This window comes from Poecilia latipinna, unplaced genomic scaffold (genome assembly GCF_001443285.1).
Source record: "Poecilia latipinna isolate Pla-1442-1.1 unplaced genomic scaffold, P_latipinna-1.0 Scaffold438, whole genome shotgun sequence".
In the NCBI taxonomy this organism is placed as follows: Eukaryota; Metazoa; Chordata; class Actinopteri; order Cyprinodontiformes; family Poeciliidae; genus Poecilia; species Poecilia latipinna.
In genome coordinates, this window is record NW_015113054.1 from 132,401 (window position 1) to 145,758 (window position 13,358).

The following is a 13,358-nucleotide window of genomic DNA, read 5'->3' on the forward strand; positions in this document are numbered from 1 at the left end:
AAAAGTCCTTTATATGACATTTTTTACAATTTTACGACAAACTTGACAAACTCCCACTTATTGTTGAATTCTATTAAAGAATTTAAAACTCTTTGGACATTTTAGCAGTATTGAACCTGTAGCTTTTTAAAACCTGTCCTTATTGCTAAAACCTGTCTTACATAATGACTAATGTACGCCAACAGAAAAGAATACAACGTAATAGCATAAAAAGTTGCCGTTGGCTAATGATTTATCACATTCATGAAGAGGTGTCCCAGACTGCACTGGAACATGTCGACCAGTGCTAATTATAGCTTGTAAATAAGCACAAAGATAACACTTTGATCTGGCAGCACAAATAAGTTTATAAAAACTATAGTTTCATCTTGCCCTGATTTTATTTGTTTTTTTCTCTTCCTTGACAAATTAAACTGGTGACTGTATCATCAGTTTTCACCGTTTCAAAGTTTTACATCAAACAAAATGGTGTAGATGAGCTGAAGTGGTAAATAAATTAATGTGTTGCTGTCTTGACAACAAACACAACCCAGGTTTTGTGAACTACAGATGTTGGTTTTTGGTTTTGGAACTCGTAGGATGAACTTTCTTTAAAGTTGAGCCATTCCTGCAAACAATTCAGCTGTGGCTGGGATTAACCTCAAGCTGGATGGATTTAAAACTGGCCTAATGAGACAAAAAAAGGCCCGTTCTCTGTGATCAATGTTTGAATGCATTGCTTTGGAGCTTAGTTATCAGAAAGCTGCCCATTTTAGATCAGGGAAGCTTTTAAGCTCACTCTTTAAGACTCTCCTTTTAACTTGGCTTTAGAGGCCAAACTATGACATTCTTGGAGAGCTATGGTGTTCTCATTATTATGGTCCTGTTACAAACTGATTTTGTTGCACGTCTGCAAAAATAACCATGTTTCTCCACACTGACTTTCAAATTATTTATTTCACAAGAACAACAAATATGTTGCCTTTACCTTCAACATATTTGAATACAGTCACTGATTTACCAATAAGCAGAAAGACTGAATCTGAATTTTATTGGCAGTGACAGTGCATACCCAGAAAAAAATCTGGTTTAGGGTTGTAAATGACTTCAGACTGAGTGGTTTAGATGAAAACATATTCATGTATTCATGGACTTTTAAGATTTTTTTTTTTATATAAGAAAACCATATTTCATTTTTGTTTCACTTTATAATTATGTGCTGGTATATCACATGAAATCCCAATTGAATACAATGGAGTTTGCAGAACTTGATGCAGTGTGGAAGGACTCAAGTGGTGTGAAGACCTTCACAAAGGCAGTGGAGCTTCCATTTTCCCAGAAATGCTTGGCAGTGGTTTGCACAGAAAAGTTTGAATATGCTCAGACACCAACAGTTTTTGGTGTCCTTGTTTGATTACGGGTCACGGTAGCCCACGGGGCCCCAGTGGCTCAGACAGCCCCAGGCCTCTCAGGTTTCAGAGGCGAGCATTCCTCGCTGACTGCTCTGTAGCTGTGAAAACCGCAAAACAGCTCCAACAACAAACACTCGAGGCGATGGGGCAAAGGCAGCTAACCTGTGGCTAATCAACAACAGGAGTTTTCTCACTCGGTTTTTTTTTTGTTTTTTTTCTTAAAGTTTGCTGAGTGCATGGAAGAATTAAGAGCTCTTTCCTCAATTTTCCCCTCTTCTTAAGTATGTGTAGTTTTAAACTTTAAAAACATAATTCCTGCTATGTTGTGGCAGTTCTGCTGGAATTTACTCCTTGCAAATAACTCTGTAGTGAAATATGGTTTTACCTGTGTGTGAGTAAAACATGATGAAGCATGATATTAACTTAGTATCATGAAATGATTGCACAAAAAACGGCGATGGTAAAGATGACGAATCAGATCATCGGTTTGTATTTCTCTTAGTATGTTTGGGAGACTAACATACTAACTAGTTTGTGTTTGTGTTCTTAATAGCAGTTAAATACTGAATGAAATGGGCTGAGGATATTGTTTTAGACAGGATTGTGGGGACTTTTATGATGGAAATTAACTGCTAAATTTGTGAGTTTTCAGTGAATTAAAAAAATAATAATAAAAATATCTACCTTTTATTGTAATTGGTAAATAAGATTATTGAACGCCAACATCTTGAAATTCTGTTTGACCGCTCGTGTTGAAACAATTACACTTACGTTGTGTTTTTGTGTCTATTAAAGTTATTGTTGTAGAACTGAGGGAGTGGACAAACTCCATGTCCACATTATCATGTAGTCTAAAAACACATAGTCTTGCTAAATTACCGATTGAAATTTATTTGCACAGTTGTTTTTATAAAAAAAAAAAAAAAAATGTCAGGAGACATTTTGTGGACACTTTGACATTGCAGCTTTAACCTGTCTGTCACTAGAGGACCCAAATTTGGGTCCTCTAGTGACAGAGGTGTCAAACTCCAGTCCTCAAGGGCCTCTGTCCTGCAACTTTTAGATGTGCCTCTGCTGCACCACACCTGAAAAGAATAATTAGGTCATTAGCAAGGCTCAGGAGAACCGATCTACACAGGGAGGAGGTAATTAAGCCATTTCATTCCACTGTTTTTTACCTGTGGCACATCTAAACACTGCAGGACAGCGGCCCTTGAGGACTGGAGTTTGACACCCCTGTCATTGTGAATGACAACCTGAGACCAACAGGTTAAGTAATGATTATTGGTCCTGGTGAGTAACCTGTCAATATATTTCAATTAATTTATAAGTTAGTTTATAATTTCTCAAGTCTAAATACTGATTGCCTCTACATTATCAAACACGCTCACTGGTCATTCATGTAGCTACAACCCTCTTTAGCTTATAAAACTGCCCTAGTTATTTATCAGCGTTGTTTTTTATTTACATGCTGGGAAATTTAACAAGCGGAAATTGTAAATGGTGTAAAAAAAGACTGTCATGGACCATGCTCTGAAAGTTTTTCTCTATTTTTTTTCCCATGGTGTTATAGATGTCTGCATATTGTGCATCATATTTTCTACTGAAAACCATTTCAGTATCACATCACTAAAAATCTCCAGAGCAGTTGAGATTTAAGGGCGCTCCAGGTTAGTGCGGTGTATTTGAAGTTGTTGCTGGCCCTCTGGAATGTGTCTACAAAAGGTGTAGACAGACAGCAGGAAATGGCTGCACAGTAGAAACCAGACAATTTAGGGCTTTGTGTGTGATGGTTCAGCCTCGAGTGAACCACCTGCCTACCTGCTGCCACAACACAAATGTTAGTTTTTCCTCTGTTTGTAGCTTCCACAGAGTGCTACTGCCTGGGCTTGAGAAAACTGTGTACATAGCTGTGCATTAGAGTCCATTTGAAGGAAAGCATGCTTGTTATTGTATGTTTATGTGTCACAGCAGGTGCACATTTACCAGACGGCTCTGGGCTTTCTGAGCGGTAAGGTCATATCAGGACTCATTTTCTCCATGTCTAAATGCTCCGCTCCTGCTTCCTGCTCACTTAGTATACATCAGGGGCTTCTAAAACGCCTCAGCCTGCAAGGTAAATGTGGAAATGTAACATCACCCTGTGAGCCCAGCTAAAGAAAACAGTCGATCTGTGCTGGAGCTGGACGACACTGAGGTGACACATTTTCGATGTCAACCAGGGAACTTAAGGAAAGGACTATGATGTCGCAATAATTCGGGGGTGGTGGGTGTTAGCAGTTGAGGTTATTGCTTACCTTTTTAGTATTATTTTTAAAAATTGGTCCAGTTTGTGCAAAAAAAATAAAAAAAAGTACTACTTAGGTTTTTGTTTGTTTCCAATGGTTTTTTCCCCCCTGATTTTATGTAATTTCAAGTGTAATTTCAAGTTATTTCTGGAGCAAATGTTTGAGCTGATTTTAAGCAGCCTCCTACATCATCTGGGTAAAAATGTTTTAATGATTATTACATGCATATGGAAATCTAAGTACAGCCTTAGTAGTTTGTTGAACTACATTTAGCTGTTTCACCTTAAAGTAGTTTATTTCTGCGTTACATCAGTCAGTTTCTCACTATGCTGTGTAGAAATGTTGCCTCCCTCTTTCTTGCTATGTTGCTTTAGCTCGTTGAAGTTTCAGGAAATGTGTTTTTGCGGCGTTCTCTAAAGGTCCCAATGCAGAATTTCATTCCAGTTGAAATCTAAGATTTTAAAACATTTATTCTTTTGTTTTTCAGTTATTGTTCTGTAGATTTGTTGCTGTGCATGGACTTAACAGATGGTCTCAAATAAATGCTTAAAAAGAGATCCACATCACAAAAATGATTCACCTGTCAGGTTTTACATTTTGACTGATAAAGGTTTTATTTAGTCATTTTAAGCAATGTGCTTCAGGTGCTTTACTTGTAGTAGGAGTTCTGTATCTAACAGAAAATGAAGGACTCTCAATGTTAATCCCCATTTGTACACATTGGGGACACATTATGTCCCCAATGTGTTTAATTTTCTTTAAAGTCAAGAAGTGCATCACAATAGATGTTGAATGAAGTGTTGACTGAAAATGGTGTGTGTTCTTACTCTTTATTTAGAACAAAGAAAAAAAACCCCTGATTCTTCTGTATTTGACCTACTGATCACAGGTCAGATTGGATTAAAATCAGACTATTCCGACCTCCAGCAACTGATTGGTGCATTTCCAATTACAAATGTTCAGTAAAGCGACATTATTGTTGGGACTGATACGCTTGCCATAACTTAATGGATCATCTAAGATTATGATGATTATGATGATACATTTCCTAATCAGTGGCTGTAAGTATCAGTCATTGTAAGTTACGTTGGACAAAATGATCACAAGGACTGATTCCGGACCAGCGACTGGACTCATTATTCAGCCAACAGTTGGTCAGTTGAGGGAACTATTTTACCTCAGACTTTTCTCAGTATCCAGCTGGAAAGGCAAGCTCATTAGTAGTTTCTGCTGCCAGTTTACTTGGCATCCATAATTATTGTTATCAAAGACTTTTAGTTGGCATGTGTTCTTTTCAAACATGACTATTCCTAATTATTGCATTTTCACCAAACATGAATTCATATTAAGAACTTTCTTCAAAAATATTTGGAGTTCATCTAGTAAGAGTTTCTTTTGCCGTGCTAATTTATTGACACACAACCTCATTTTTACATCTGCTTAAACCTAAGATATATGTACAAAAATTGACTTTATACTTGTAATACTTCAATATGACTGATGAAAAAGTCTCCAGGTAGCATTATGTCGACTCTTTAATTTCAGAGACTGTAATCTTGACATTGTCCATGCATTTTCGAACAATGTTGTTAAAACATAGACATTTATATAGACACTAGTGATAAAACATTGATGTATTCTGGCTGTAACAACTCTTTTTTCATGTTACAATAAAGACATTATTTATTAAAAAAAAATACATACACACACTACCTTCAGTTGGAGCACATTGTGCAGGAATTATGGTACCATCTGCTGTAAAATATTTCATTTTGATAATGTTCTATTTGGTATTAATGTGATGTTTTTTTAGCCTTTAATTAAATCAGTCAACATTTATTTATATTGTGTTTTACAACATGATTGAATGTATTTTTTTTATTTATTCATTGTCTATTTTATGAAAATGTTTATATGTCTTAAATATGTAATATCAGGAGGTTACTCAGAAAGATTTCAGTTTGAGTAGGATTTAAAATCTGCTGCAATTGAAATTGATTATTTATATTTAAGGTAGAAGTGATTTAAATTTTACAGCAGATTTGGGAATTTTTGACAGCATTCCTATAAAATGTATGATTGATGGACAAAATATGGTTTACTGGTATAAAAAGAAAGTATGAATTCCCAAAATGACAACACATGGATTCAAACACTGTACTAAAACAGTTTATTCAGCATTAAGCGTAAATTTTAGGTGGAAAAAATGGCAATGTCAAATGTACCATGCAGACTAATTTAAAGACAGAGAAACTGTATTGACATGACAAGTGTAGGCTCAATTGCAGTGCCCTGAGGGACACCTTTTAATCTCATCATTTAATTTTAAGGGACCACCTAAGTAATGTGAATTGGTATTGGTGCATGAATCTGTTTCAGTAACAGAGTTAAGTCTTGTCGTTCCTGAATTTCAGAGAATATTGAATATGGAAAACAACTTGGTCATTGGCATGCAGGTGGAGTGATGCATCATTGGCATTTTGACAAACATTCATGTAGATTGGACAAATTCAATATAATTTATGTTCATAATGTTTATGGAGGAGACCTTAAATAAAATGAGTTGCTTAGATGCATTTCTTAAGCTACATACTTCACTCTATAACCATGGGATTCAAATTTTTACATGACGATAAACATCGGTCATCAGCACAGAGATGGAGATGTATCACTAACACTCCGCCTTAATAGAGAGCCTTGATGGTCACTCTTAATTAAGTTAGTCCTTTCTGGCCAGGTTTTATAGGTGCTGGTCTCCAGTCTTTACCTGGTCCAACCTCACTGTCTCTGCTTTCTCTCTCTCTCTGTGTCTCTCCAGAGGATTTTCAACTCATTCGTGTACACAGAGAAGACATCAAACGGAGAGACAGAAGTTCAGCAGGTGAGTAACAAAGACCTCTGCTGTGTGTGTGTGTGTGTGTGTGTGTGTGCGTGTGCGTGTGCGTGTGTGTATGCACTCGTTCTCCTGCCTGTCTGTGCATGCATGTGCCATGGCGAATGTCTGTGGTCTTGTGTAGCGTTCACTTCAGCAACACTGAGGACAGACACCAGGGGGTTTATTAAAATTCAATATCTCCTGTCCCTGCGGCTTTGAAGTTTGGTAACTTATTTATTTCTTTTTACTCCTCTGTCCCTGGGTATCCATCCCTTTCCGCTCCTCGTTATAGTAAGAGCGCAAAGCTTTGGACAAACCGTTAGGAAGACAGATGAGCTGTTGCTAAAATGAAATGCTTTTATTTAATCATCTCCCTTCTACCCAAATGTCAAAATTTTGTGCCACATTTTGGATTTTATTGTGGAAAAAGAAATCTACTCTGGGTTTTTTGGCACCCTGTGTCAAATCTAACATAATTGAGTGCAGACACGGTGTGTAAAAGTGTGTGTTTGTGTTTGCTTTTCTGCGTCAGGGATCTTGGAAAAGTGACAATGTACACCACAGTGGTAAACAGCCACCAGCAAGAACAGACAGGTTGACGATTGTTTGCATTTCTCCGGTGACTCTCTCTGTTTGTTTCTTTCTGTGTCAGCACATGGAAGTGAGTGGAGTACAGTGTCTCGCACCTTGCTGGTATTTAGTATTCCAGTGGCAGTTGAAACTGATTTTAAAGCATTGTTTTGTGGTGTAACACATCACAAAATACAACGTTAAAACACTTCCCATTATCTTTTTAAATGAGCATCTTTTTTTTTTTGTAGACTCCAGAAGTGAAGTTGCTCGGTCTGAGACTTGAAGTATTTATTTCAGCGGCCAGCCTAAATGGTGCCCATAAATTCCCAGCGTAACCCTCCTGAGGTTGGCTCCAACTACTTCAGATTATAGCTCTGACATAGTTGGCTCGCTCTCGCTCTCTAGCAGAGGGGCTGTGTCCCTGAGCCAAGGCGAGGTTCAATTAGGAGAGTATCTGCAGAGAAACAGTTGAGATGGGAGACGGCGAAGAAGAGAAACAGACAAGGATCCACAAAAAGGAGCCACCGGCATCTTCAGCGAGGCTGTCCTCATGGAAATTCATTATTCAGACTGCTGTGCAGACATCTGTCCCTCTGTAACGACAGGCTCTCTCTCTCTGTGTCCGTCTTTGTCTCACTATCCTGCTCATTGACATATGCTGTCAAATCATTAAATTTAAGCAGGTTATTTGCATTGAGGAAAATAGAATGAATTTTAAATTTGCTTTAATCTTCTTAAAGCCATAGTTGTAAGGGCAACTGGATCACATGCTGTCTGTGCAGAGGCGATGGTAATAAAAATGGATTAGGCACTCGTTGCATCTCCATATGTAGTTGGAAGATCTTTTTCCAGCTTAGAAAATTCAGCCATACCTTTAATTAGAGATGCACCGATCCAGTATTAATATCTGTAATATCTGTATCAGTCCCTGTATAGAAATAAAAACTTAATTGGGTATCGATGACAATGTGCATGATCTGCACAACAGTCTACGCGTTGTGCTCTGAGCGATGTTCACTTTATTCATTTTAAAATACATTTAGAATTCCTAAGTGCACTTTCGGAACCATTTCAAACGTTAGTTGTGGTTCACTTTTTTGTTTGACCTTGGTAGTCAACCTGTTATTTGTGTCAGTTTCTTTATTTATTTTACATTGACTGTTATATTCCTAATTGCACTGACTGAACAAATTAAAGTTATGTTGGTTTTACATGTTTGACTTGGCTTGTGAAGCTGTTGATTGTACTGGTCCTTACCAAGTAATTGTACTCTGTTTAAAAAACAAAACAAAACAAAAAAAATAACGATTTTAAGTCAATTCAGCACATTTTTTCTGTATTGTATCAGCCGATACCACCCTTCAGACACCTGTATCGGTATTGGAAAAGAAAAAAGTGGATCATTGCATCCCTAACTTAAATGCTTATATGCTCAATGAGATTTTATGTACCAGCATTATTTGTGACACTGTTCTTAGTGCAGTTTGGGAACTGCGCTAAGAACAGTGTTTACTCTGTGGCTAAATGACATCAAAACTGTCGAAAGCATAGGGCTGTTTGTTTATGGAAATATAATTGCCTTGATTATTGTTGCCAATTTCAGAATTATACGTACTTGTCACGATAGATCAACGAGTTTGGAAATGCACTGTATTTGTTCCATTAATCTTATTTGCTCACTCCATAAATGCAGCGTTTTCTTTGATTATTGTTTATAAGTGTCTCATGTTTCGGTTGTGGTCTGTTCTTCCATATGTTGCTTCAAAGAAAGCCATAGCCTTGATTGATTGAGTCACGCACACAGGTCAGAAGTGGTAAAGATGAATACAGTCTCTCTGGAACAGTTTTCTTTTCTGAACATCATTGGAAATGTTTAGGGGAAAACCTGTATTTGTTTAATGCTATCCACATATCAACAAATTTAACCACTTTTAGAGTTTTATAGTGCATTCCTTCATTTTGAAAAAGCATGAGCTTTGAGCATTCAGAATTCAAAAGGACAGCTAGAATTGGATGGATTCTTGTCATGTCAAAAAATAGATTCTATTTGAATTATTTTTCCAACAAAAAAAGTATTGCATTGAACAGATGTTTATTTCATGTAATTTTGTATAAGCTCATCTTTAAAAAATAAATGCATCAGTTATTACGTGTAGATGTTCAAGTGAAATCAAGTGGAAAAGTGAGAATTTTTTTATAGCCATACACCTATTCTCCATGCCTGTCATGTTGGTGATACTAGATCAAGGTCCATAATATGTATTATTATTTTTTAATATTATACATTTTATATTTATATTAATATTATACATTTTATATTTTTTCTTTTTGTGAGCATTGTATTACGTGGTTCTAGCTCTCTAGAACCTATTTATGTAGCTAGCTATATAGATAGGTAGCTAGCTATATAATTATGTAGTTATTTATCTGTGTAGCTACTTGGCTTGCTAGGATTTATATGTATAAAATCCCTTTTGCAAATTCTTTAGCATAGCCTTCTCTTGAAAAGAGAAATGGCTAAAGTTCCCCAACCATGGACGTTTGGTATATTTATTTTATTCATACCTGCTCTACCATCCTTCTCTCTGGGTCTGGTTGCAAGATAAACTTGGCTACTCATCCAGTCACGCTCTCACCATTTCAGTTTTAAATATTGTATTTCTCTGACTCTACATTGGGAAGTTTAAGCGAAAAGTTATTTTCTTTTAGCTATTTTAAGAAATTGGATTCTGTGGTGTCATATTAGACCATGGAAACAGGAAGTCAATACATGACTAATTTAACATTGCTAGACACTGATCTGTCTGTCCACAGTTTTTCTAGTTTTCATATTTAAAGCTTGCCTGCGGTAGAAATATTGAATACATAATCATTACAAACGATGGTATTTGTACTCTAAAATTGGGCCAAAAGAAAGTGAGGACTCTGGAATAATATGGAATGTTGACATGGTTTCCAGTAAGTGCTTTTGATGGCTGATTCTGGTCCGGTGGGCTTTACAAGAGGCTGGTGGAGTGATTCACATGGTGGAGAGTAGAGCTCTTGTGTTCTGGAGAGTTTGGTTAATGTGAGGAGAGCAGATTGGTTTGGCTGCTTCATGGCGCACTGTAACCTAAGCTCTAACTTACATCACCAAAAGAGTTTTGTTTCTTTTAAGTAATTTCTGTTAAAACTTGAATTGGGCTTCTGTCACTCCCTCCCCCTGCCAGAGAAGCCCTCCACAGCTGAACTCTGGCCAATTTATCCATATTCAAAGCAAAGTTCACTTTAGCTAATTGCCGTGAAATTCACATTACCACTACGGAGGATTTTACCTTGAAGTTGCTGTGTGACAACGTGTACGTGTCATGCTGTCTGTGTTGCTTGTAGAGGCAGTAATTGCGAGCTGCGCCTCAGGCTCCCATTAAGGTCCAAATAGGAATAGCGGCTGACTGATTAGGTGTATAAAGCGGTCAGTGGGTCGGGGTCGCTCACTTTTTTCTTTTTCTTTTTTTTTATTTTTTATTTCCTGTTACTGGTTTCAGTCACAGACTTTTTTGCAAGTAGCAGTAATTATGGGATGTGAACAAAGGGGGTTCAGATACTGTGAAAATAAGCTTTCATCTGTATTCAGAAAGGCTTATGATTGTGTGCCTGTGGAAGGCATTTGGACAACAATGTCTTGTTTTGGTTTCTGGTTTTAACACCTTATGTTAATGATTTGTATAAGTTTATGCACTTAATGTAAAGCTTTTTGTGTTTTTTTTGTTTTTTTCCTTCTGCTCTGGAACAACAAAATGCTCCAGAAGCTCTCGCATCTTTTGGGAGCAAAGTAAGTGGAACAGACATTTTTTTCTAAGACTCAACAACAGAAAGATTGGTGGTATTAAGTAATTCCTGAACAACATATAAACATTTAACTTAATATAATTACACAAACTTAAGTTGTGTTTGTCACAACTTTAGCTTCTGCCTTGAGTAATTGGTAGATGCTAAAGTTATCTGCTTTGTATGCAGTTAAACCCAAAGCCATGTCGCAAACAGGAAATCAACCAATCTGCTTCTGTAGCATCACACATGCCTTCAGTCACTTGAACTACATTTGATCAGATATTAATTATAAATCTCAATATAGCTGAGATTTGTATAAACCATCCCCAGTGTGTTTAGTGGCTGTGTATTTAGTTCTGTTTTGAGAAGATTGAGTCACTCAGAACTAAGGATGCTCCGATCAGGTTTTTCACTGCCGATTCTGATACTGATCATCCATGAGGCCGATCTCTGCCGATCACCGATCACTGCCTATCCCCTGAAATGGCTGTCAATTTTTCGCTTTAGGTATAACTGCTATTATGTTATCTGGCAAAACGAAAAAATTGTCTGGCAATAAATTCACCTAATTTAGACACAAGATATATTTTAATACATATCTAAAATCTTCTTTTTTTTTTTAAGTTGCATGCTGCAGTTTTAAGCAGACGTTCGGTGTGGAAGTTCAGTCTGGTGGAGGTTGAGCGGTGCTATGTCTGTGAAATATGACTACCAGTACTGTGTAGTGGCGGTCCAACAGCGAGAGCAGAACCAGCGTCTAGTGTTTAGTTATGGTGGAGGACCTGTGATTTATTGGGACTGCATCAGAAATATTTTATCTGGTGGCCTCTACTGGAGTCTTTTAGATGGATAATGATCCAAAACATAACACCTATGAGACACCAGAAAAATATCCAAATAAAACACATTCTTATAAGCGGGTAACTTAAAAATATTAAAACAGGAAATAAAAAGTAACGCAACTGTTGCCATCATAGGTAGTACAAACAATCTCTGCCATAAGTCAAGGCATTGTTGAAGCTGTAGTAGAAAAACTCAAAATCTGAAGTTATTATGAGACATTGACAAGCTTTACTTCTTGATCAATTTAGGTGGTATTTTATTTATTTTATATGTTTGTTTCCTCCTTTTGTTTCTGCTGGTTCACTTTGAATAGATGTAGAAAGTGATTCTACCATCGATAATCCTTTTGTTTATATTCTACTATCTGTGCAGAATCTGAGGAGAGCTAAGGTTGAAAATATTCCAAAAATACTTTAGGGTTATAGAGTCAGAGTTGTCTTAAAATTTTCTCAAATTTTGTCAGAAAAAGTTGACAGAAAATTAAAGTCAGACCAAATTGCTCATAAAAAGATGCCATACCTTTGGATTTTATTTTTAACACCGTTACATTTTTTTCTCAATGTATTTTGGAATTAAGAATGAGCTATTTGTTGTCATTACCTCCCAGGAGGCTGTTGTCGAGAAAAGTCGAGCTCAGCCCACTTCCCCATGCTGGAAGCATGGGGAAGTGGGCTGGAGGGAAGGGGGGGGGGGAGGTGTTGTGCAACAACACTGTTGCAGATATATTTCTTGGATTCCTGAAATATCTGGATCCCCATTCAGAAAGAGTACAGGGATGTGCAACCCAAAACGTGTCCTTTTAAAGAAAACACTGCATAATTTAAAGTGGTTCAGGGGGGAAAAACATCAGTGAAAAAGCTGATTTTTTTTCTCCCTCTTTTTGAAATATATATTGCCTCTGAGAAAACATGCAGTATCAAAAAGATGACTAGATAGGCTTTTGCATACATAAGTGCACAACACATGAAAGATGGTTGTGGATTGTACATTTAAATTAGGGTTGTGTCGTGCGAATTTTCATCATTGCAAGTATTTGCAATAGCACAGCTTTTTGATTGGCTCACTCTTGTTGGTCAGGGTTGATTTTTTTTTTTAAATTAAATTACTGAGCAGCATGACAGCAAGTTAGTATTCTTGAGCTTTAGCCATCCATCACATATTTCTGCAGTTAATCATGATGAATTTCACACTCTGTGTAGCCTGAGGCCTGAAGCATCTTTGATGTTACTCAGCTTCCTTGATAATAAATAATACACGTGAATGTTTGTGCATGTGAATGTTTAAACGGCCCATAGATTTTAGATTGTTTGTGTGTTGTGTGCTGAAGTGGGTGATTCCAGGATCCATACAGATGGGAATTCCCTAAATAGATCCAGCTGAGGAGAATACAGAATAAGATTGACATCATTTAACAAAAAACAAATCTAGTCGCATATTATAACCTGTGTTTTAAAGAATCTTTAATTATGGAAGAATAATTCAGTCCAGGTTTGAATAATCTGTACCAGTGTTGTGTTCAAGACCACCTAACCCGAGACCAAGACAAGACCAAGACCAGAGCGTATCGAGACCGAGACA

The 13,358-nt window shown here is 37.0% G+C and overlaps 1 protein-coding gene across 1 annotated transcript in view; it reads left to right on the forward strand.

The window, feature by feature from the left end:
• Window positions 1-13,358, forward strand: part of cachd1 (cache domain containing 1) — a 94,809-nt gene that overhangs the window by 27,848 nt on the left and 53,603 nt on the right. Inside the window, exon 2 of the mRNA XM_015038335.1 lies at window positions 6,498-6,560. Coding sequence (XP_014893821.1) covers window positions 6,498-6,560 — 63 coding nt within the window. The remainder of the gene's footprint in view (window positions 1-6,497; window positions 6,561-13,358) is intronic.